The sequence below is a fragment of the Nicotiana sylvestris genome, chromosome 6 (assembly GCF_000393655.2).
Source record: "Nicotiana sylvestris chromosome 6, ASM39365v2, whole genome shotgun sequence".
Taxonomy (NCBI): domain Eukaryota; kingdom Viridiplantae; phylum Streptophyta; class Magnoliopsida; order Solanales; family Solanaceae; genus Nicotiana; species Nicotiana sylvestris.
Window position 1 is genome coordinate 1516274 of NC_091062.1, and position 25435 is coordinate 1541708.

Consider the following 25435-nt stretch of genomic DNA (forward strand, 5'->3'; position numbering starts at 1 on the left):
CACGTGGGAATACACTAGGTATGTAGTTGTATATTTCGATAATTTCGACCAAAAAAATATTTCCAAAGCCTAAGTCATTTAAATTCTTCTAAAGTCAAACAAAAACCACATATTATGCATGTATATACATAGAAGGGCTAATGAAACTGGTTTTGGTCTACAGACCCCAAAAAAATTGAAGGGTGCCACTTGTTCATTGAACTAAATCTTATCAACTCGACATTTTTTCTGGTTTCACTATAAAAGTTTTCAAAAAAAAGAAGAAAAGGACTCTGCGCCTGTGCATTATCACAGAAGGAGAATGACAATGCACTTTCACAAAATTCACAGTAACAATGAAGCACACTTGAACAAGTGCATTGTCTTTGATTCATAATATAAAAAGATTTAAGAAAAAAAGAAAGAAAAGACGGGATCTAAAGGCACACAATACTTGATGTTTTAAGAATTCTAATGAACATCAATCTACTGCTCAAATGTATCGGAAATGATTTCAAGAATCTTAGAAAGGTCAGTTCTATGCTGAATCTACACCTCAGTTTCAATTATGCACAAGAGATCACCAACAAAATCTTAGTTCCTATATATCAGAGAACTGCTTGATGTTTCACTCTATGGAATCAGGATTCAATTTTAGACAAGTCAACCAGTTGCTAGATAAGTTTAGTTCTTAAACTGACCGGTTTTCTTCATTCCCTGCAGGTGTTGGCGATCAGGCCTCTCTTGAACTGCAGCATGTACTCATCGAAGAGAGCAAGAGAACTAACGTGAATTAGCTTAGAACTTGTTCAAAGCACTGAACAAGTTGGAATTTAGCTCTCACAAAGTCAAATTATCCTGGTAAATCGGAGATACCATAACTCCCTCCAATCTGTAACAAACCAGTAACCAGTCAGGAATCGGGATAAAGGAGAACCTGAAGATAAAATAATAGACCAAAAAGAACCACAACAATATTTCTAGTCTAGAATTATTTCCAGAAAGACTTGTCAAAAAAGAAAATGTAAACAAACAAAGTTGAGGATAAGGCTCAGATTTTCGCCTATTTAATCAAAGGAAATAGCAGAGTTAACATAGCTGTGGCTGCAACCATCAGTTGCCTTATAAGAAAGACCTTCCGACTGGTCGCCAAGCCAGGCCGTGAATTAAACATTTTTCACTTTTCATTTTCATTATACATAATCTTCACAGCCTCTGAAACTTGGGATTTTTAAGATTGAAATAAGGCATGAAAGCTTGGAAAATTGTGCAGACATAAATTCAGCAACTAGCTTCATATCAAACTGTTAATATATAAATCCTCAATATTCACTTCCATTCCCTTTTGAACTTTGCTTCTATCAGTACATAATAATTACACTCTAGGAAAATGTGTATATAAACACATGCAGTTTTCCTTTGAAACTGGATATTATACAAAAGCAGAAGAATAACATGAACATAAAAGAACACGACAACGACGCCTCAGTCTCAAGCAAGCTAGGATCAACAATATGAATTCCCACTGATCATGTCGCTCCATTTAGATCATGTCACTATGTTTAGACTCATCATAAACCAATATTATACTACAAGAACATAAAAATAATTAAAGAACAAAAGAAAGACTCATGGTAGCACTAAACCTAACAAAGAAAAGAGGCTCAGATTTGATCTATCAGAAAAAAGGCTAATCCACTTTGGCTCCACTTAACCTTTGAAAGGTCAGTTCTGCTATGCACAAGAGAAACCAACAAAATCTTAGTTCCTATATTCACAGTACTGCTTGACGTTTCTCTCTGTGGAGTCAGAATTCAACTCTGGACAGGTCAAGCCAGCTATGGATAAGTTTAGTTCTTAAACTGACTGGTTTTCTTCGTTCCCCGAGGGTGTTGGCGCGATCAGGCCTCTCTTCAAATGCTGCGTGTACTCATCTAAGAGAGCAAGAGAATTAATGAGAATTGGCTTAAAACTTGTTCAAAGCACGGAACAAGTTAGAATTTGGCTATGTATGAAGACAGATGATCCTGGGATGTTGGAGATACCATAACTCTCTCCAATCTGTAACAAACCAGTAATCAGTCAGAACAGAGGAGAACCTGAATTGAAAATAATAGAACAAAAAGAACCACGAAAATACTTCTAGTCTAGAATAATTCCAGAAAGACTTGTCAAAAAAAGAAAATGTGAATAAACCAAGTTGAGGATAAGCCCCAGATTTCTGCCTATTTAACCAAAGGAAATAACAGAGTTAACACTGCCATGGCTGCAATCATCGGTTGACTTATAGGAAAGACCTTCCGACTGGTCTTGCCAAGCCAGGCAAGGAATCAACTCTTATCTTTTCCACTTTTCCTTTTCATTATATGAATGATCTTCACTGACTCTGAAAACTTGGAATTTCAAAGATAGAAATAAGGCCTGAAAGTTTGGAAAATTGTGAAGATAAATTCAGCAATTAGCTTCAATATCAAACTGGTTAAAAACAATATATGAATCCTCAATATTCACTTCCATTCCCTTTGGACTTGTTTCATATCACTACCTAATAATTTAACTTATGGAAAATATGTAGATAAACACATATAACAGTTTTCTTTTGAACTGTGATTCTTCCTGATATTATGCAAAAGCAGGAAAAAGATCATCTCAGACCAATATTATACAACATTAACATAAAAATAATTAAAGAACAAGAGAAACAGACCCAAAGTAGCACTAAACTTAACAAAGAAAAGAGGCTCAGATTTGATCTATCAGAAAAAGGCTAATCCACCATGGCTGCAAAGAGCAGAGACCTTTGTGTGAGAGCACATAAGAACCCACCTCACAAATTCCCTTGCCTTTACCTAGCCAAGATACGAATCAGCTCAAAAGTCTGACCTGCAAGCTTCCTGGAGAATATCATCATAGCCTCATTCACAAAGTTTAGGGTTTAGGATTCGGGTTTTTGATACTAGTTTAGGGGGGCAAAATATATATTTTCCCATCCTATAGAACATATCTGGCATTTTTCTGATGAAAGGGCTGTTAGTCTTTTGCTTGGTAAGAGAAGTACAGGAAAATTCATTGGCAACATTGAACTTCAGAGAAAGGGAGTAACCACCCTTAGAAAATCTCAACCATTCTCCGAGTTCCTTAAGAAACCTCATTTTTTAAAACACAAACAGCTATGTGAGGCTCAAATTTGCCTTTTCTCATACATAAGCTAAACCCCGCCACGGCTGCAGACTTAACAAGCATTCACGAGATACAGAAACCTAGATAGCTCCGATATCTCACAAGGTCGCTGTAAGTTGCCAAGCTAAGATATAGCAAAACTCTACCAAATGATGAGTAAAGAATACAAATCTTCACTGCCTCAGTGAACTTAATATGCTAAAGAATAGTTTGAAATTGGGAAACATTGGGTGATCATTGGCTGCTAAGAATGAAATGGAGGGGCAACCACACGAACAACTCGCCACAACTATCAAAATCCAGCAACCACAAACTTAAACTAATGGGTTTTTTGCCGTTTTCATTTCACCGTCTGCTTCATACTATAGTGCCCTAATTTTTTTGATCTCCCAAAATTATAGGCCTCGTGTGAACGGTCTTATTTGTAGAAATGACACCATGTAGCCACTTTTAGGGCTGCTTCAGTGAAACAATTTCATCCATATCAAATACACCCAAAGTAAGATACAAGAGACAATTGACTCAAAATGGAGCAAAGAGAAGGCGACTACGCCATGGCTGCAAAAGAACCGGTTGCATGTGACAGAGAAGGCCTCAATCACAAACTATTTGGGTTTGCCCTGCCAAGATACGGGTCGGATGTTCTCCATGCCCTGAATATCAACCCATTTCAACAATATCATCACAGCCTTGTATATTAAACAAATTATTCCAAGATTTCTCGACACCATAGCCTTTCATTACTCATAACTTGGAAGTGTCCTTCCCCTGATGATCATAAGTAGAATAACCACAAAGCATTCCTCCCACTGCTGAAACGCCATTTTTTATGTACGCCACGTTTAAAATCAAGCACAATCCCTCTGGCAACAGTATCTCTCCATACACCTCATTTGAAATACTAAATGAAACCACAAAATTATTTAGTGACAAAGGAAGACAATGAAATGCTCCATGTACTAATGCCAAAGAGTCCATATGAGGTGTTTATCAGGATTACAAACCCCAATAAGAAACAAGCCATCGCAATAACAGTAGATTCTGCAACTCCATGGTTTAGCCTTTGAAGGCCAATTAAGCTTTTGTACATCCTCAACCAGTTGAACTGACGATAAAGAAGAACAATACAAGGAAAACTCATCCTCAGAAAGGTACCACAGGCTAACCAGAAATGTTTGTGAATTTTGGTAGTAAATGTGAAAGAAAAAAAGCATCACATCCTAAAACTAAACTGAACACAGAAAAGTGGCTCAGATTTGCCTTAAAATCTATCAGAAGAATGGGCTAATCCGCCATGGCTGCAAGAAGCAGACACCTTGTGAGAGCACATAGCAATCCACCTCACAAATTAACCTGCCTTTTCGTAGCCAAGATACAAATCAGCTAAATGATCTTTCAAGCTTCCTGGAGAATATCATCATAGCCTCATTCGCAAAGTTTATGGTTTAGGATTATACTGAGTTGTTGTTGTTGTTGATCCAAGTACAAAAGGATTTCTAGGGACAAGTTTAAGTGACAAAATAACTGGCAAATCGAGCGAACTTTAAGGGACTATCCATGAATTTGGCCTTTTCCTTATTACTACCATAACTATGGCTATCAGCATCATCATCACCACCATAATTGGCCTTTTGCTGATGAAAGGGCTGTTAATCTTTCTCTTTGTAACAAACATAGGAAAATTCATTGGCTAAATTGAACTTCGGAGAAGGAGAGCAACCACCCTAAGAAAATCTCAACCTTTCTCAAGTCCCATAAAAAGCCTCATTCGTCGAACACAAACAGATGCTTTCTCAGATATAAGTTAAACCCCACCATGGCTGCAGCACGGTCCGAAACTTTTTTGATGCTTTTTTTGACAAAAAACGCATTTCTAATGCTAAAAAAAAAAGTTACATAACTAGGTAAAACACAATACTATACTGCGTATTATTTAATTTTTTTTTTTAAACTAATTCGCAGTACTATAAACGCAGTACAGTACTGCATTTCACTTATTAATTGGGGCCCAGCTATATTTTATTAAAGCAATTCGCAGTACTATACTGCGTTTAACTAAAACGCAGTATAGTACTGCGTTTAACTAAAACGCAGTATAGTACTGCGTTTAACTAAAACGCAGTATAGTACTGCGAATTGCTTTAATAAATTAAAGCCCCTTCTTCTTCCTTGGACAACGACATAACCGAGACTCCCCCATTAAAAATTTTTCGAGCACTGCTGCCCCCCCCCCCCCCCCCGCGTCAAAGTTAAAATAAATATTTTTGAGCCTCACCCGTCACCTAAAGAGCAAGGAGTGTAGGTCCCACACACAAGACAAACTTTGAATTCCTTCTTCCGGGTGCAAAAATTCGATTTCAATCAAATTCAAAAAACTTAAATCGAGGTATTTCAATTTTGTTTATGTCGAAACTCGTATAGTACATGCATATTTGTATTGTTTAATGTGTTTCCATGTTAATTTGTGTTATGTTTGTGTTTAAATTTGTATCTTATTTATACCCGGATTGATTTATTAGCTTTGGTACAAAAAATTGTTAAAAATTGATAAATTATTTGTATTGTTAATGTTATGTTTTTATTTGGTTAAATAAAAAAATTAATATTATTTATTTTGTTTTTTGTTAATATTTGTATTTTATGTTAGTTGTTTTTATATGTAATAGTGACCTTTTAGCGTAGTAAAATAAATAGCCTTTTAGTGTAGTAAAATAAATAGTCTTTTAGCGTAGTAAAATAAATAGCCTTTTAGCGTAGTAAAATATAGAACCTTCTAGCGTAGTAAAATATAAAGCTTTTTAGCGTAGTAAAATGTAGAGTCTTTTAGCGTAGTAAAATATAAAGCATTTTAGCGTAGTAAAATGTAGAGCCTTTTAGCGTAGTAAAATGTAGAGCCTTTTAGCGTAGTAAAATGTAAAACCTTTTAGCATAGAGTCTATGTAGTTTAAGTATGTAGTAACTACAAACTCTATCAATTACACTTTACAAAATTAATTATTTAATTTATAACAATAAACTTACAAAAGTAACAAATTAATATATGTTGTAAAATTAACTCCAATAATCGAGCCTAGAACCCATACATAATTATTCAGTCCAATTCAATAATTTTTAATTTAATTCCTTAAACTAACAAAATTCTAAAAATGTTGAAATTGACACGTATAATAATTAAGGATAACTCGGTGCTACCGGGCCTCAAAAATCAAGCCTGGAACCCATATACAGACCTGTGTCGCCCTGCAAAAATACAGGCCTGAAACTACAATGCCAGGTTACAACGACAACAACAATATACCCAATGTAATCTCACAAGTGGGGCATAGGGAGGGAGGGGTGTACACAGACCTTACCCCTAACTTTATGGGGTAGAGAGGTTATTTCCGGTAGACCTTTGGCTCAAGAAAAGCATTTTTCGAAACAAATTCAAACCAGGTTCCATATGCTTAATAACAATCAATCATCACAGCCCCATCATTTTCCTTTTCCCTTTCATTGTTGCACGCTTTCGCTGTTGCTTTGCCATAGATACGTAGCCTCTGAGGAACAGAGTATAACAGTAACAGAAAACAGAGAGAAATGACCAAGATGGGTCCTTAATGTATAGGAGTTGGTTAAACAAACCCACACATAAACAAAAAAAGCTGTTTACTAAAAGGAAATAGAAATCATAGACATGATGGAGGTGTTCGACTACCCTCGAAAATACTTTTTTCTCCAATTGCCTCATTCGCTAAAAGTCTGATGGAGAATTGCAACAAACAAGAAAAAATGAATAACACAAATGGGTTATAGACGTCCTGGTTCGAGTCCTGAAAAGCAGATAAGTCCAGATGTACTGGTTGGAAACTGAGGCTCAGATCTACAAAAAAATGGGGCAAAGAGAATACGACGATGCCATGGCTGCAAAAGAGCCAGTTGCATGTGAAAGAGAAGCCTCAACCACAAACCATCCGAGCTTGCCCTGCCAAGATAGGGATAGAATTGTCTCCACGCCCCGAATATTATCCCAGGTAAAGCAATATCATCACTACCTCTAGAGAAATGGTAACTTTTCCATATATAGCCTGTTTGGACAATTCAGACAATTTTTGACAAACTAACGCTGAGATCAAATGGATAGTTTAAGCTCAGAGAAATCAGAAAGCTGAAGAGTGTTGTTGGTTTGGTTGATGGAGAAATCATAGGCCAAGCAGCGGGGGCAACCACCTTCACAAGAATTCCTTTTTTCTCTCCGTTGGCCTCATTCTTCTACTGGACTGAACCTCCATTTTTCCGGTTCCAGAGAACGACCATCCATTCAAGACCATCAAATGGCTGCCGTAACACTTTTAGGGCTCAGATTTTGCTGTTCTATGAACTATGCAAAGAGAAAAGCATCACAGGCCATGGCTGCAGACACCGGTTTGCAAATGATGCCATACCGGGTTACCCCGCCAAAATACAGTTGGATTCTCAGTTATAAAGCCCAGATTAGCAATATCATCACTGCCTCTTCCGGAAAATGTAAGCTTTTTCCATAAGAGCCCGTTTGGACAATTTCAGCAACACGTGTCTAATAGACACAGTTTGACTCGAGTTCAGGTGGTCAATAGAACCACCATTGGTTCAGATGTCTAAATGAAAAAATTTGACAAGTTTGAGGGGCCATCGATGTATTCAGCCATTTCAGAAAGACTTGAGGCTCAGATAAGTAATTGATCTCAGGCAATGAGTTCTTTGACACTGCCATGGCTGCAAGCCCTAAAAACAGGTTGCCCCGCCAAGATACAGGCCTGAAACTACAATGCCAGGTTCCATATGCTTAATAACAACCAATCATCACAGCCCCATCATTTTCCTTTTAAATTTCATTGTTGTATGTTACTGCTATTGCTTTGCCATAGAATGCAGCCTGTGAGGAACATAGCATAACAGTAACAGAAAACCGAGAGAAAATGAACAAAATGGTCCTAAATGTATGGGGTTTGGTTAAACAAACACATATAAACAACATCTGTTTTTTGTAAAATGCAAAGAGAAAGGGACACACGCCATGGCTGCAGACACCGGTTTGCAGATGATTGCCATACACAGATTGCCCTGCCAAGATACAGGGTTGGATTTTCTCAATGCATATATAAAGTAGATATAGCCCAGCAAGAAGAAGAATTAACCTTCTTTGCCTCAAGACGCAGCCACGCAGGAGCACAGTATTAACAAAGATAGAGACATAGATGCATGCATACTCAGAAAGGGATGTTCGTCTGGAGCAACATAGAAATCCTTGCCATGCCGGAGATGGTCAACCACACTGAAATCCCCATTTTTCTCCGATTCCTCAGTTTTGAGCAAAAGAATTGATGGAGAACTGCATCTGACAATTGGTGTTCAAGAAAAAACTGAAGAACCCAATTGGATTTCCAGTTCCAGAGATCGACCATCATTCAAGACCATCAAATGGTTGTCGTAAAACTTTTAGGGCTCAGATTTTGCTTTTTTATGAACATGCAAAGATATAGTGACCACGCCATGGCTGCAAAACCGGTTTGCAGAAGATGCCATACCGGGTTGCCCCGCCAAGATACGGGACAGATTTCCTCAAAGCTGGTGAAAGATAGACCAGAAAGAAAGAATCAAATCATCATAGCCCATTATTAGCAGCATTTAAAGTGGCTACCTTGTGTCATTTCTACCTTGTTCTAAATACAAGGGGTCATAAAATCGGCTATTTGTGCAAATCAACTGCTGCTACAGCAGATTAGTCAGCAAGTCAACTGCAGAGACAAAATCTAGCAAAAAATACCGAAAAATGAGATCGTTTAAGCAAGACAGCAAGTCACTATAGCCATTTCACGGAAACGATTTGAAATACAAAGGGTCAAGTGCAAGCAGAAATACCAAATAATCCATACATTTTAGGCTCAGATCTTGTTCAAGTCTCATTCAGTCTTTCAACACCGTGATGGCTGCAAACCTTCAGCATGTTACCATAAACGCTAGCCAGGTCGCCCTGCCAAGCTACGGCGCAAATTCTCTGAATGCTTCATTGCATTTTCTAAGAAGAATTTCATCATAGCCCCATCGTTTATTTATTTATTTATTTATCATTTTCTCCGCACAACTTCTAATCTGACTTGGGTTCGCATGGTGTAGCTCAGTTGGTAAAAGCGTGTGGCTATTATCCACAAGGTCGAACGTTCAATACCTTCCTATGGCATTTCCAATCATTTATGTTCAGGGATTGAGCATAGTCGGTAGATTGATTTTGCGTTTACATGGAAATTTTTCTACCCATGTATCTAATTGTCAACCACAGTCAATGAGAAAGTGAAGTGCTTTTGGTTTTGAAATCATGGGCTTACCAGAGAAGAAAAGTACCCATCTTCTCTGGCTCATTCTTTTGGTCTGAAGCTTGAGCTAAAATTTGGACCAAACATTAATATATTTCAAAGAACAAGAGGACCCAAGTTCGATTCTCAGAAATCTGAGGCTCAGATCTGCATTTTGATCAGGCAAAGAGAAGGCAACCACGCCATGGCTGCAAAAACCGTCCATTTGCCAAGCCAAGATACGGGTTGGATCAATGCCCGATTTTGTCAGCCCAGCAATTAACATCATCATTGCCTCTATTACTCAAAATGAGGAAAAAGAAACGTGCTAAAAACACACATACAGACACAGGTTTATGGCTGAAGCTGCGGATTGACAACATATGGAGATTAATGCATGTTCTTACATGATCAGAGTGACCTTTCTGAGTATTTCATGAACAAGGGCTGTTGGTTTAGCACCTAAAGAAAATCATTGGCACAAACAGAGAGGGGCAACCACTCTTAGGAGAAAATCCCTTCTCTTTGTTAGCCTCAATTCACTCTCTAGGCTGACTTGTCATGGTGCAATATAGCGCGTCTGACTCCAGATCAGAAGGTTGCGTGTTCGATTCACGTTAGGTTAAAATTCCCGATCCATTAGGGTCCCAAACACTTTATATTAGACTGACATGAGCTTAGATGACGTGGCATGGACATTGAGGATTAATGTAGCCAACCCCGATTTGTTTGGGCTTGAGGCTCAGTTGTTGTTGTATGCCAATGACACCCAAAGAGAAAATTTGAGACTCAGATCTGTTGAAGAAAATAAGACAATAGAACGAAGACGTTGTCATGGCTGCAAACATCGGTTGCATGACACAAAAAATCACTTGCCATTGGGGTTGCCATCCAAGATATATGCCCATTGTTTTCTTTATTGATTCATTTGCTCAGAGAAAGAAGGAAGTCACTGCCGTGGCTGCAATTCCAGTAACATCTAGATTGCCCGGCCAAGATACAGTTTCATTAGATCCCAAACCTGACTTAAGATATTTTTCGTCAGAACCGCTATGTTGACAGGTGGTCGTGGAGTTAGTAACTACAAAGCAGCAGAAGACGGCAACAATGATATACACCCCAATTTGACCTCCATTTTAGTTCTTACCATTGAGAGATCCTGCTAATTTCTCAAGCATACCTTTCTCGGCCTTTCATGCTTAAGGAAAATGTAAAGAAACCACAAATTTCTATTCAAAAAGACCAGTTAGAGAAACCTTTATTTCCTGCTAGCAACAGAGAGATTAAGCAAGAAGCCAATGTGAACTTAAAGCAAACTTAAGGCACTGAATACAAGTCCAATGTCTTGTTCATCATGTCTTTCATTTTCCTTTAGATTCGGGTTTGAAAAAAAGCAGCAACTTTCTAACTATATATCTATCTATCTATATAGTTGTGTGCTTTTGGATAGAAATCTCTGAGAAGAAAAAGTACACATCTTTATGTGATACCTTACTTGTTTGATACTTAGCAAGAGTTAAAATTTGGAGCAAACATTACACATTTCAAAGCACAAGAGGTGTTCGATTCACAGAAATCTGAGGCTCAGATACCAAATTTTGCCCGAACAAAGAGAATGCAATAGCGCCATGGCTGCAAAATCACCTGTTGCATGCAAAAGAGAGTAATCAGCCTCAAATGCAGGCCATCCAGGGACTTGACAGGCCAAGATACGGGTCCTATTGTCCTCAATGCCATTTTTTGTTAGCCCTGAAAGTGAAAGATTATCATCACTGCCTCTTCTGTACAATACTAAAAAGGTGGGAACAGAAAAAGGCACACACATAGATCTATGGCTGAAGCTGCAGACTGAAGAAACTGTTTCTGAGTTTTCATGACAAGGGCTGTTGGTTTAGTAGCTAAAGAAGATCATTGGCACAACAGCGAGGGGCAACCACCCTTAACAGAAATTCCCTTCCCTCTGTTAGCCTCAACTCTCTTTCTGGGCTGACCTTTTTTATAGGAAAATTCTTGGTTCTCTCCTGAAAATTTCCCGTTCTCTTCTCATAGGGGTACATTGGTACGAAATACTGATTACATCATGATAAATATTTTCCATCATACCAGAGACATCATAAGAGAAAAAATGAGGTTCAGATATTGAGAATATGACAAGCGAATGAAGACATCGCCATGACTGCAAGCACTGGTTGCATGACAGGAAATCACTCGCCATTTGGGTTGCCCCACCAAAATAGGGATCCCTTCTCGATTGAGTTTCTTAGAGAAAGACGGGAAAAGACTATCATTATCATCACAGCATCATAATTTTTTTTAATTATATGTCTATCTATCAACTACATTCACTGAGAAAAGAAAGTGCTTTTTGGATTGAAATCACGGGTATACCTGAGAAGCAAAAGTAGCCTTCTGTGATACTTCATTCTTTTGTTCACTAGCTTGAGCTGAAATCGGGAGCACTGTTCAAAGCACAAGAGGTCACAATTTTGATTCCTAGGAATTTGAGGCTCGGATACTGCATTTTGCACGGACAAAGAGAAGGCAACCACGCCATCGCTGCAAAATCACCGATTGCATGCAAAAGAGAGCATCAAATGTACGCCATCCAGGATTTGCCAGGCAAGGAAATGGGTCGGATTGTCCTCAATGCCCGATTTTGTTAGCCCAGAACGTGACATTATTATCATAAGCCTAAAAAAAAGGCCATTTGTGCGAATTCCCCAAGAACACACACGCACGCACGCACTGAGATATATGGATTCATTTTCTGTTTCTAAGCATTTCTTAAACAACGACTGTTGGTTTAGTTGCTAAAGAAAATCAGTGGCACAAACAGAGGGGCAACCACCCTTAACTTCATTTCTTTCTGGGCTGATTTCTTTTAGGAATTCTTGGCTCTCACCTGAAAATTTCACAACTTTTCTCTCCTCATAGGGATACACTAGTAACCAAGTACATGATTTCATCATGAAAAATGTTTTCTGTCATACCAAAACACCCAAAGAGTAAAGTTGAGGCTCAGATCAGTTAATAAGAAAGGAGAATGAAGACATCACCATCGCTGCAAACACTGGTTGCATGATACAAAGATCACTTGCCATCCGGGTTGCCCCCACAATATACAACCCGATTCATTTGCTCAGAGAAAGAAGGAAGCAAGAAGGAAGAAACTATCATCACTGCCTCGGTTTCTTCTTTTTTTTGGGTGAAGAGATGAATTTATTACAACTCCTAAACATAAGGACCAATTTGAGCCAAAAACATTTAAACAAGAACAGAGCACCATTGGCCGAGTGGTTTATGTTTGGACAACACTATTTCCCTGATATTTAAAGGGCTGTTTGATTTTTTTTCATATGAGAAGTCATGGGTGTTGCAGAGAGAGGCAACCACCCATGTAAAAACTCCTCTCTGCTAGCCTCATTCTTCTTTCTGGGCTTATTTATCATTTGCTTGTGTCAAAGCCAAGTCTTTTAGAGCACCAACCTTTCTAGTTTTTCCCTCTGCTGAATACTATTTGTTTGACAAGAGGGGTTGCTCTGATGGTAAGCAACCTCCACTTCCAACCAAGAGGTGTGAGTTCGAGTCTCCTCAAGAGCAAGGTGGGAAGTTCTTGGAGGGAAGGATGCCGGGGGTCTATTTGGAAACAGCCTCTCTACCCCAGGGTAGGGGTAAGGTCTACGTACACACTACCCTCCCCAGACCCCACTAAGTGGGATTATAATGGGTTGGTGTTGTTGAATACTATTTGTTTACTGCTTAGCTTGAAATGGAAAGGTGTTTTCCTCAAAAATGATGTAGAAATTTGAGGCTCAGATTTTGCATTTTTCATCGGACAGTGAAGAGAACCACGCCATGGCTGCAAAATCACCCGTTGCGTGCACAAGAGGGGATTTGCCAGGCCAAGATACGGGTCAGATTGTCTCAATGCCGGATTTTTCTCAGAGTGAAACATTATTATCATCACTGCCTCTTTTGTGACCTGAAAATTCCAATCTTTCTTCTTCTCATAGGTATATATCGGTAATGAGTAATCAAACACTGGTTTAATCAGAAAAACATTTTCCTACGTACCAAAGAACCTTTTTAAAATGACAACATAATACAATGGGTAACAACCATCCAAACAAGCTATTAAGAGTAAAACTGAGGCTCAGATCTGTCGATAAGATAAGAGAATGAAGGCATCGCCATGGCTACAAACACCAATTGCATGACAAAAATCACTTGCCATCCGGATTGCCCCGCCAAGATACAGGTCCCTGTATTTCTCTTGCTCATTGATTTGCTCAGATAAAGAAGAGAAGAAAGTATCAGCACAGCCTCAGTTTCTTCTTTTTTAGGGTGAGGAGTTGCACACATGAATTTAGTACAACTCCGAAACATAAGGACCATCTTGAGTTTAAAAAACCATAAAACAAGAACCAGAGTAACATTGGCCGAGTGGTTAAATATGTGTACAATTTCCCTGAGATTTAAAGGGTGGCTTGATATTTTTCTCATATGAGAAGTCACTGAGTTGCAACAACCCTTGAAGAACTCCTCTCTTCTCTCTGAGCTTTTGTGACTACTTATTGTTCGTCTCAAAGTCAGTCCTTTAAAGCAGCAATATTTCTACTTTTGCCCTCTGGTGAATACTTATTCACTGCTTAATGTTGCGATAATTTAGCCTCGTCATTCCCATAATTGGCATTTTGCTGATGAAAGGGATGTAAATTTGTCTCTTTGTAACAAAGGTAAAGAAATATTCATTGGCTAAATAGAACTTCGGAGAAAGAGAGTAACCACCCTTAGAAAATCTCAGCCTTTCTCGAGTTCCATAAAAATCCTCATTCTTTGAACACAAACAGATACTTGGGAGTCTCAGATTAACCTTTTCAGAGACATAAGCTAAACCCTCACATGGCTGCAAGCCTAAGAAAGCCATCAAAAGGTTGTCATAGACTTTAGGGATCAGATTTTGCTGTATATGAACATGCAAAGAAAAAGAGACTCACGCCATGGTTGCAAGACACCAGTTCGCAAATGAATGCCATACCGGGTCGGGCCGCCAAGATATGGATCGGATTTTCTCAATGCAGTAAAGTGGATAACCCAGAAAGAAGCACTCATCATCACAGCCCATTTCAGGTGATCTGCGAAGATCAACATCAGTTATGGCTTTCTAAATACAAGGCAATAAAAATTAAAAGTAGCTATTTGTTTAAATCAGAAGCAAAAGCAGAGAAAGGAAGAGTATAGTCCCTTCACAGGGGCAGATACTCAACAGATGTTGTTTGGATGGTTTGTTTTTCGCTTTTTTTTTCTCAAAGGGCTGTTGGTTTCATGAATAGAGAAATCATGGACATAGCAGAGAGTGGCAACCACCCTTTACTGAAAATACCATCTCTCTGATGTCTCATTCGTCCTTTCTGGGCTAAATTTGGGCCAAAATTAATAAATTCCAAAGAACAAGAGTACCCAGTTTCAATGTCAAGAAATTTGAGCTCAAACCTGCATTTTGATCAGGCAAAGAGAAGACAACCACGCCATGACTGCAAAATCACCAGTTGAATGCACAAGAGAGGATTTGCCAGGCCAAGATACGGGTCAGATTATCTCAATGCCTGATTCTGTTAGCCCAGAAAGTGAGACATTATCATCACTGCCTCTTTTGTAAAATTACTCAAGATCAGGAAAAAGAAACATACACACACAAACTAGTTTCTTAAATCAAGACTTACACGGGCTTTTCAGTAAAGAAGTCTCCACACACACTGAGGTCTATGGTTCATAGCTTCTGTTTCTGAGTATTTCATGAACAAGCGCTGTTGGTTTAGTAGCTAAAGAAAATCATTGGCAAAACAGAGAGGGGCAGCCACCCTTAACAGAAAATCCCTTCCCTCTTAGGCCTCGTTTGTTTTTTTAAGATTAAGACGTCTGAATCTGAATGCACGTCTGAATATTAAGATGTGGTATGCAGATCTGAACACTGAATGATTAAGATTGTTTGTTTTTCAACATCTGAATACGTATAATATATATATATATATATATATATATATATATATATATATATATATATATTTCAAGATAAAAACATATACAATTCAAAAAAAAGTATATTTATTTTTTTATTTTTAAAAAGTCTGAATAGGTCTGATTGGGTCTGATTCGGTCAGACCTTTAATTGAGTCTTAATTCCATTCAGAGGTTAAAATTCCGAAAATACACCTCTTTTTTCGGTGCTCCTTTCTCTCTCTTGACATCAGGCTATTTCTTCTAAACCCAAAACAAATTTCATCCTTCACACGTCTCTCTCTTCAAGGATCAAGCAGCCGCCGAATTTTTTTATGGGTAAGATTTTGAAAATTATACTTGGAAAATTCTTGGCTTTCACCTAAAAATTGCCCAACTTTTCTCTTCTCATATGGATAAATTGGTAAACAAATACTGATCCATCATGATAAATATTTTCCATCATAGCAAAGACACCACAAGAGAAAAAATAAGGCTCAGATATGTTGAATTGAAAGTATGACAACAGAAAGAAGACATCACCATGGCTGCAAGCACCGGTTGCATGAGAGATCACTCGCCAACCAGGTTGCCCCGCCAAGATACAGGTCCCCTTATTGTCCTCAATGCCCAATTCTGCTAGCCCAGAAAGTGAAATAATATTATCATCACTGCCTCAGAAGAAAAACAAAATAATTGCGGAAATATGACACTTTTGGGGTGATCTTTAACTTTTGATCCCCGCTTGCCCCATGGGGGCACTTCAAGGTCAAAAGTTGAAACTGTTGCTCATGAGGTAAGTGCGGTGCAACACTTGTTAACTTGAAGTTCTGCCCATGGGGCAAGCGGGGAAAAAATTGAAGATCATCCACTTTGAGGGCTATTTTGGTACTTCACCCTCAGAAAAAGACTATAGCTGAGATAAATGACAGAAGCAATAAGAGTAAAATTGAGGCTCAGATCTGTTGATAAGACAAGAGAATGAAGACATCACCATGGCTGCAAACACCGGTTGCATGACACAAAGATCACTTGCCATCCGGGTCACCACCAAGATATGGATCCCTTAATATCTCTTGCCCTGTTGGTTTTTGCTCAGAGAAAGAAGAGAAGACAATCATCATAGCCTCTGAATTCTCTCTCATCCGCTTAAAAGCTACTTAAATTCAGCTAATCCAACAGGCTCTTAGTTCAACTCCTTAACATAAAGGAGCATTTTCACTTGAAAAAGAACTTCACTTTTTTCCGGGATTTCATAATTCTTATGTCCAAACGCCAACTTAAAGGGTTCTTTGATTTTTGTTTCACATGAGAAGTCACTGAAGTTGCAGAGAGGGGCACCCACCCTTTGAAGAACTCCTCTCTGCAAGCCTCCTCTCTTCTCTCTGAGATTTTGTGTCTGCTTATTGCTCTTCTCAAAGTCAGTCTTTTAAAGCAATTTGAGGCTCAGATTTAGCATTTTGATCAGGCAAAGTGAAGGGAACCACGCCATGGCTGCAAAATCAACGGTTGCATGCAAAAGAGAGAGCCTCAATTGCAGGCCATCTGTGGCTTTGCCAGGCCAAGATACGAGTGATTGTCCTCGATGCCCGATTTTGTTAGCCCAGAAAGTGCATATTATCATCACTGCCTCATGAAAGGCTATTTGTGCAAATTCCCCATAAAATACAGACTGAGATCTATGAATGAAGCAGTAGATTGAAGAAAATCCATGCATATGCTTCAATGATCATAGCTGCTGTTTCTGTGTATTTCATGAACAAGGGCTTTGGTTTAGCAGCTAAAGAAAATCATTGGCACAAAAGAAAGGGGCAACCACTGTTAGAAGAAAATCCCTTCCCTCTATTAACCTCATTTCTCTTTCTGGAAAGAATTTTAGGAAAATTTCCCAACTTATCTTTTCTCATATGAATACATTTGTAACCAAACACTGATTTCATCATGAAAAATATTTTCCATCATACCAAAGACACCCTTTTAAATAACAATACAGTACAATAGGTAACAACCATCCAAACAAGCTATAAGAGTAAAATTGAGGCTCAGATTTGTTGATAAGACAAGAGAATGAAGACATCGCCATCGCTGCAAACACCGGTAGCCATCCGGGTTGCCCTGCCAAGATATGAGTCCCTTTATTTCTCTTGCCCCAAGAAGAGAAGAAAGTATCATCTCAGCCTCAGAACTCACTCTCTGTCTCTCTCGTCTTTATGAGGAGTTGTAGGCATGAGTTAAGTTCAGCTCCTTAACATAAAGGACCATTTGAGTAAAAACATTCACAGGGTGCGAATTATTTTTCCTTGAGATTTTTCTTTTAAGAGACAATCAGAACATAACATTACATAACGCCTTGGTTTACAGTTTAAAGGACAATCAAATTTTTGTACATCAATCGACGATAAAGAATAACAATTGAAGTTATACATATCACCTTATCAAGGCACCTTTGGCTAACAAGAAAATTTTGGGGATTTTGGTCATTCTGATGCTTCATCTTAAAGTAAGGATCAGAGATTAATGTATTCCAATATTTTGAAACACGTTTGTATCGAAGAAGAGACCACACAGGTAACCTGCTGAGGATGTCCCTAATTATTTCCTCTTGGAAGTGAATTCCCTTTTGTGTGTTATCTTTATTCTTTGGAGTTTCTCTATTTGCTTCAATTTGAATGCTAGAGTTTCTCTCTACTTTGCAGTTGGAAGTAATGGTTGTTTGAGATTCATAGGGCTGTTTGATTCTTTTTTCTAGGTCACTAGAGTTGCAGAGAGGGGCAACCACCCTTGTAAAAATCCCTCCTCTATGCAAGCATCCTCTCTTCTCTCTGAATTTTTGTGTCTGCTTATTGCTCGTCTCAAAGTCCTTTAAAGCACCAAAACTTATAAAGGGTTGTTTGACACTTTTTTCATATGAGAAGTCGCTGGTGGCTCATATTCGCCTTCTCTCAAGCATAAGCTAAACCCTGCCATGGCTGCATGCTTAAGAAGCCTTAAGCTGCCACGCCAAGATACGGCAAAGCTCAACCATCTGATGAGTAAAGAATGAAAATCTTCACTGCCTCATTTGAACTTATTCGCTAAAGAGTAGTTTGATAAACGGAAAATTTTGAGTGATCATTGGCTGCTGAGAATGCCAGAGAGGGGCAACCACTCAAAGAACTCCCCAAAACTCTCTGAATCCAGCAGCCTCAGATTGACTGAAACATGTTTCCTCCATATCAAGTAGAGACAAAGTAAGATTACGGAAGAGGAGGCTCAGATCTATATTTATGCTCATGCAAAGAAAGTCCAGCCACGCCATGGCTGCAAATGGCCCAACTTGCATGTAATAAAAAAGCAAGCATCCGGGTCATTGCCCCGCCAAGATACGGGTTGGTTACACCCTATGCTCAATGACTAGCTCAAAATGATAGATTGAAAGATCATCACGGCCTTGATAAGGCACTATTTTGCACTTTTTTCTCATAAAATTAGTGCGTGTAAATGACTTAAATGACTCTTCCGGACAAGTTTGGGGGCAATTTATGTATATTCCCTATGTCACATCATAGGGGCTCAGATTTCAATTAAATAAGGCATTGGGCTTTATAATAAACTGCCATGACTGCAACCTCTCCGGGCTACCCCGCCAAGATACGGCTCCTATCATTTCAATGCCTAACTCAAATTGCTCAAGAAAAGCTTTATCTTCATAGCCGCCATAATTCTCCCTGTTCTTGCAATGATTTCTTGATGTTTGGTTTAAAAAAAGGACGACAACAGCAAGAGGAGAAACATCAGATGCAGCAGCAACAAAAACAACATGGGTATATGAAAAAGATCCATTTGTTACACACATACCACATTTTTCAAAGTGCCAGAGGTCCTGAGTTCGATTCCCAGAAATTTGAGGCTCAGATACTGCATTTTGCTCGGACAAATTGCAGGCAACCACGCCATGGCTGCAAATCACCATTTGCATCCACAAGAAGGGATTTGCCAGGCCAAGATACGGATCTGATTGTCCTCAATGCCCGATTCTGTTAGCCAAGAAAGTGAACATAATTATCATCACTGCCTTACAAAAGGCTATTTGTGCAAATTCCCCCAAAACACACACTGAGATCTATGACTAAAGCAGTAAGAGTAAAACTAAGGCTCAGAAGTGTTGATAAGACAAGAGAACGAAGACATGACCATGGCTGCAAACACCGGTTGCATGACACAAAGATAACTTGCCATCCTGGTTGCCCCGCCAAGAGAGTCTTTTAAAGAAGCAATATTTCTACTTTTACCTTCTGGTGAATCCTCCTTGAGCCGAGGGTCTATCAAAAACAGACTCTCTATCTCTATGAGGTAGGGGTAAGGTCTGCGTACTCACTACCCTCCCCAGACCCCATTTATGGGATCAAACTGAGTTTGTTGTTGTTGTTGTTTGTACCTTCTGGTGAATCCATACCCAAACATTTAAGAAGAATTAACCTAAATAGCCATCCACCCAACCGCCTAAACTAAAAATAGCCGGCAGATGTATAAAATATGTATAATCCACGTAAAACATGTACGACCGTATATAATTAGTGTATAATCAATGTACACCGGTGGGAGGGAGAAAGTAAACGGTGAATCAGACGGGCTATTTGTGTAAAGATCCCAACATTTAAAGGACTGTTTGATTCTCTCATTTTTCATATGAGAAGCCACTGGAAGCTCAGATTCGCCATCTCTCAAGCATAAGCTAAACCTCGCCATGGCTGCAAAAGCTTAAGCTGCCACGCCAAGATACAGCAAAGCTCAACCATCTGATGAGTAAAGAAAGAAAATCTTCACTGCCTCATTTGAACGTATTCCTAAAGAGAGGTCCGAAAAGGGGGAAATTTTGAGTGATTTTTGACTACTGAGAATGCCAGAGAGGTGCAACCACTCAAAGAACTCCCCAAAGCTCTCTGAATCCAGCAGCCTCAGATTGAGTGAAATGGATTCCTCCGTATCAAGTACGCTCAAAGTAAGATTATGGAGAAAATGGAGGCTCAGATCTATATATATTTTAGGCAAAGAAAGTACAGCCACGCCATGGCTGCAAATATCGCCAGCTGCATGCAATAAAATTACAAACATCCGGGTCAGTGCCCCGCCAAGATACGGGTCGGGTACTCTCTATGCTCAATGACTAGCTTAGGATGATGGATTGAAAGATCATCACCGTCTCAATAAGGGACAATTTTGGACTTTCTCATAAAGTTAGAGTATGTAAATGATTATTCGGGACAAGTTTGGGTGTAATTTATGTATTGTCGCTATGTCGTATCAATGTACATAACGAGGCTCAGATTCCAATTTAATTAAGCATTGGGTGCTATCAGAAACCGCCATGGCTGCAACCTTTCCGAGTTATCCCGCCAGGATATGGCTCTTATTATCTCAATGCCTTACTCAAATTGCTCAAGAAAATCTTCACAGCCACCATGATTCAGCATGTTCTTATCTTTTGTTGTTTGGTTCATAAAGCAAATGAGGGTCTATCGGAAACAACCTCTCTACCTTCAAGGTAGGGGTAAGGTCTGCATATACACCACCCTTCCGAGTTGGGTCTATACTAGCTTTTTTGTTGTTGTTGTTGTTGGTTCATAAAGCAGTATGACAGCAGCAAGAAGAGAAACATAAGATGCAACAGCAACAAAAACAACATAGGTATATAAAATAGATCCTTTTTTTTTTTTTACACGTATACCACATTTTTCAAAGCACTAGACATCCTGAGTTTGATTTCAGAAATTCGAGGCTCAGATACTGCAGTTTCCTTGGATAAAGTGAAGGCAACTATGCCATGGCTGCAAAATCACCAATTGCTTGCACAACAAGAGATTTGCCAAGCCAAGATACGAGTTGGGATTGTCCACTATGCCCAATTTTGTTAGCCCGGAAACAACAACAACAACAACCCAGTATAATCCCACTTAGTGGGGCCTGGGGAGGGTAGTGTGAGGCTGTTTCCAAATAGACCCCCGGCATCCTTCCCTCCAAGAACTTCCCACCTCGCTCTTGGGGAGACTCGAACTCACAACCTCTTAGCCCAGAAAGTGAAACGTTATTATCATCACTGCCTCTTTTGTAAAATTATTCCAAAGGAGGAAAAAGAAACACATGCACACACAGATACACAGAGGTTCAGCGGTAAAACTGTATACTGAAGAAGCATATGCTGTTTCTCAGCATTTCATGAACAAGGGCTGTTGGCTTAGTACCTACAGAAAATCACAGGCACAACAGAGAGGGGCAACCACCCTCAACAGAAAATCCCTTCCCTCTGTTGGCCTCATTTCTCTTTCTGGGCAGACTTTTTTTAGGAAAATTCTTGGCTCTCAGCTTAAAAGTTCCGAACTTTCTTGTTTTCAGAGTTATAGTAACCAAATACTGATCTCAACATGAAAAATATGTTTCCCATCATGCCAAAGACGCCATTTTAAAATAACAATACAATAGGTAACAACCATCCAAACAAGCTATAAGAGTAAAGTTAGAGACTCAGAACTGTTGATAAGACAAGAGAATGAAGACATCGCATTGGCTGCAAACACCGGTTGCATGACAGAACGATCACTTGCCATCCGGATTGCCCCACCAAGATACGGGTCACTTTTAATTTTCTTGCCCCATTAATTTGCTCAAAGAAAGAAGAGAAGACAATATCATCACAGCCTCAGAATTCTCTAACTTCTGCTTAACAGCTCAACTCCTTAACATAAAGGACCACTTGAGGCAAAAACCTTCAACATGGTATGAATAATTTTTCCCTGAGATTTAAAAGGCTGTTTTGTTCTTTACTCTTTTCTTTTTGTTTGAGAAGTCACTGGAGTTACAGAGAAGGTAACCACCTTTTGAAAAATTCCTCCTCTCTTTTCTCTTAGTTTTTAACCGCCTCGTTTGATCCGGACATTTGTTGGCTGCTACAGCACTTATAGAGAACATATATTATAACATAAACTGAAAAATTGGTTCCAAAGAAAACTTGGCTGTTACAGTGAAATGTTGTTAGAGAGGATGGTTGTTACAGAGAAGTTTGACGGTATAAGTAGTGTATAATCCATGTATACTGGTTGGAAAAAGTTAATAGTGAATCTGGCCGGCTATTTCAGTAAAGATCCCAACATTTAAAGGGCTGTTTGAGTCTCTTTATTTTCATATGAGAAGTACTGGAGACTCAGATTAGCCTTTTCTCAAACATAAGCCAAACCCTGCCATGGCTGCAAGCTTAAGAAGCCTTAAGCTGCCACGCCAAGACATAGCAAAGTTCAACCATCTGATGAGTAAAGAATAAAAATCTTCACTGCCTCATTTGAACTTACTTGCTAAAGAGTCGTGTGAAAAGGGGAAATTTTGAGCGATCATTGACTGCTGAGAATGCCAGAGAGGGGAAACCACTCAAAGAACTCCCCAAAACTCTCTGAATCCAGCAGCCTTGGTTGACTGAAAGAGTTTCCTCCATGTCAAGTACACCAAAAGTAAGATTATGGGATAGGAACTGAGGCTCAGATCTGTATTTATGCTTAGGCAAAGGAAGTCCAGCCCTGCCATGGCTGCAAATACCCGAGTTGCATGCAATAAAATTACAAGCATCCGTGTCATTGCCCTGCCAAGATATGGGTCGGTACTTGCTATGCTCAATGACTAGCCAAGGATGATAGATTGAAAGATCATCACCGTCTCGATAAGGGGCAATTTTGAGCTTTTTCTCGTAAAGTTAAGTATGTAAATGACTTTTCGGGACAAGTTTGGGGGTAATATATGTAATTTCCCTATGTCACATGGTGTACATAATGAGGCTCATATTTCAATTTAATTAGGCATTGGTTTCTTTTGAAGGGAGCCTTGCGTAACTGGTAAAGTTGATGCCATGAGACCAGGAGGTCACCGGTTCAAGCCGTGGAAACAACCTCTTACAGAAGTGCAGGGTAAGGCTGCGTACAACTGACCCTTGTGGTCGGCCCTTCCCCGGACCCCGCCCGCACATGTCGGGAGCTTAGTGCACCAGGCTGCCCTTTTTTAGGCATTGGGTTTTATCAGAAACTACCATGGCTGCAACCTCTTCGGGTTACCCCGCCAAGATATAGCTCTTATCATCTCAATGCCTAACTCAAATTGCTCAAGAGAAGCTTTATCTTCACAGTGATTTCTTGTTGTTTGGTTCAAAACACAGCACAATAGCAACAAGAAGAGAAACAGAAGATGCAGCAGCAACAAAAACAACATGGGTTATGGGTATAAGAAGAGATCCATTTTTAATGCATATACCACATTTTATGCTATTTTTTACAACGATTTCTAGCTGTTTGGTTCATAAAACAGCACAATAGCAGCAAGAAGAGAAACATAAGATAAAACAGCAACAAAAAGAGTGTGGTATACAAAAGGATCCAATTTTTATGCCATTTTTTTTACACATATTTAGGTTTCTCTGCCAACATACAAGCCTGTAACTGTAATACCCAATTCTATTTTCTCTGAAAAATCATCATGAAAGCCTCAATATCACATTGCTTCATTTGCAAAATTACTCAAAATCAGGAAAAAAGAAACACACTAGTTTCATAATTCAAGACTTTCAACTAAAATTCTACACATATACACACACTACTTTCATAAATCAAGACTTACACAAGCCTTTCAGCTAAAAAGTCTCCACACATACACTAGTTTCTTAAGCTAAAAATTCTACACACATACACACACTACTTTCATAAATCAAGACTTACACAAGCCTTTCAGCTAAAAAGTCTCCACACATACACTAGTTTCTTAAATCAAGACTTACACAAGCCTTTCAGCTAAAAAGTCCCCCCCCCCCCAAACACACACACACACCAGTTTCTTAAATCAACGCTTACACAGGCCTTTCAGCTAAAAAGTCTCCACACACACACACACAGTGAATCTATAGTTCATAGCTTCTGTTTATGAGTATCTCATGAGCAAGCCTGTTAGTTTAGTTGCTACAGAAAATCAGTTGGTTCAGACCTAAAGAAGTTCCCAACTTTCTTCTTCTTAGAGGGATAAATTAGTAACCAATTACTGATTTCATCATGCAAAATATTTTTCATCGTATACCAAAGACACCCTATAAAATAACAATAAAATACAAGCAATTAAGAGTAAAATTGAGGCTCAGATCTGAAAATAAGACAAGAAAATGCAATTTGATTCTCACAGAAAGAAGAGAAGAAAATATCATCACTCACAGGTTACAGCCTCAGAACAAACACTCGAGCTCAGAGCTTTTGTGTCTGCTTATTGTTTTTGTCTCGAAAACAGTCTTGTAAAGCAGCAGTGATTATACCTTTGCCCTCTGCTGAGTGCTTATTTACTGCTTATTATTGGGATAGTTTAGCCTCGTACGTATCGAAATGGAAGGGTATTTTGGTCTAAATAAGTAGGAGAACATTAGATAATTAATCCAGTTTGGTTCAGTAGAATCTTTTTATATCTCGTTTTGTGAAATTCATTCCACGTGCTATTTAGTTATACTAGTACTAGTTTAAGTGTAGCGTGTTGCGCGCAAAGCGGATTTAGGGGCGCAAGGGCTTCGTCGAAAAATTACACTGTATATATGGGAAAATTTATTTTTTACCTCTATATGTTAAGTTTTGAATCCCTTAGCACAATCCAAAAGTGTAGTTTAATGGTCAAGGGGTTTCAAAATCTACATAAGGTCATGAGTTCAATTCCCACTAGCTACAAATTTTTTTTTGAACCCCTTTGTGGAGATCCTGCCTCCGCCACTGGTTGCGCGTGATTAAAAGGCATACCTCATTTGACAACAAATACTATATAAAAAAAATTTGGACTTATATCCTGTTTGGCCAAGCTTTTTTTGGGCCAAAAGCACTTTTGGCCAAAAATTGAGGTGTTTGACCAAGCTTTTGGAAGGAAAAAAAGTGCTTTTGAGGAGAAACAGAAGCAATTTTTGAGAAGTAGAAAAAATCAGATTCTCTTCA

General features: G+C 38.9%; 1 protein-coding gene and 1 long non-coding RNA gene across 12 annotated transcripts; both read right to left on the bottom strand.

Annotated features, from left to right (window-relative positions):
- Window positions 1-679: 679 nt before the first annotated feature.
- Window positions 680-5273, bottom strand: LOC104245326 (uncharacterized). Its single transcript, XR_715699.2, has 2 exons — window positions 1695-5273; window positions 680-871 (listed from the first exon to the last, which is right to left on the bottom strand). It is a non-coding gene; the product is annotated as an uncharacterized lncRNA (long non-coding RNA).
- A 1458-nt stretch (window positions 5274-6731) lies between these two features.
- Window positions 6732-24783, bottom strand: LOC104213469 (uncharacterized). 11 transcript variants are annotated; one of them, XR_011400677.1, is made up of 9 exons: window positions 24680-24783; window positions 19305-19483; window positions 17899-19192; window positions 16462-17211; window positions 16011-16103; window positions 14964-15082; window positions 14468-14605; window positions 11859-14384; window positions 6732-11219 (listed from the first exon to the last, which is right to left on the bottom strand). XR_011400677.1 is itself a non-coding variant. In XM_070150388.1 (7 exons), the coding sequence occupies exons 2-5, from the start codon at window positions 19423-19425 to the stop codon at window positions 14113-14115; spliced, it is 624 nt and encodes a 207-aa protein (XP_070006489.1). In that variant the 5' UTR covers window positions 19426-19483; window positions 24680-24783; the 3' UTR covers window positions 8013-8241; window positions 8316-11219; window positions 11859-14112. The 11 variants fall into 11 exon arrangements, 3 of the variants coding, with proteins under 3 accessions (XP_009761276.1, XP_070006488.1, XP_070006489.1); XR_011400676.1 differs by adding an exon at window positions 15194-15255 and having other exon boundaries at window positions 16462-19192; XR_011400678.1 differs by lacking the exon at window positions 17899-19192.
- Between the last annotated feature and the right edge of the window lie 652 nt (window positions 24784-25435).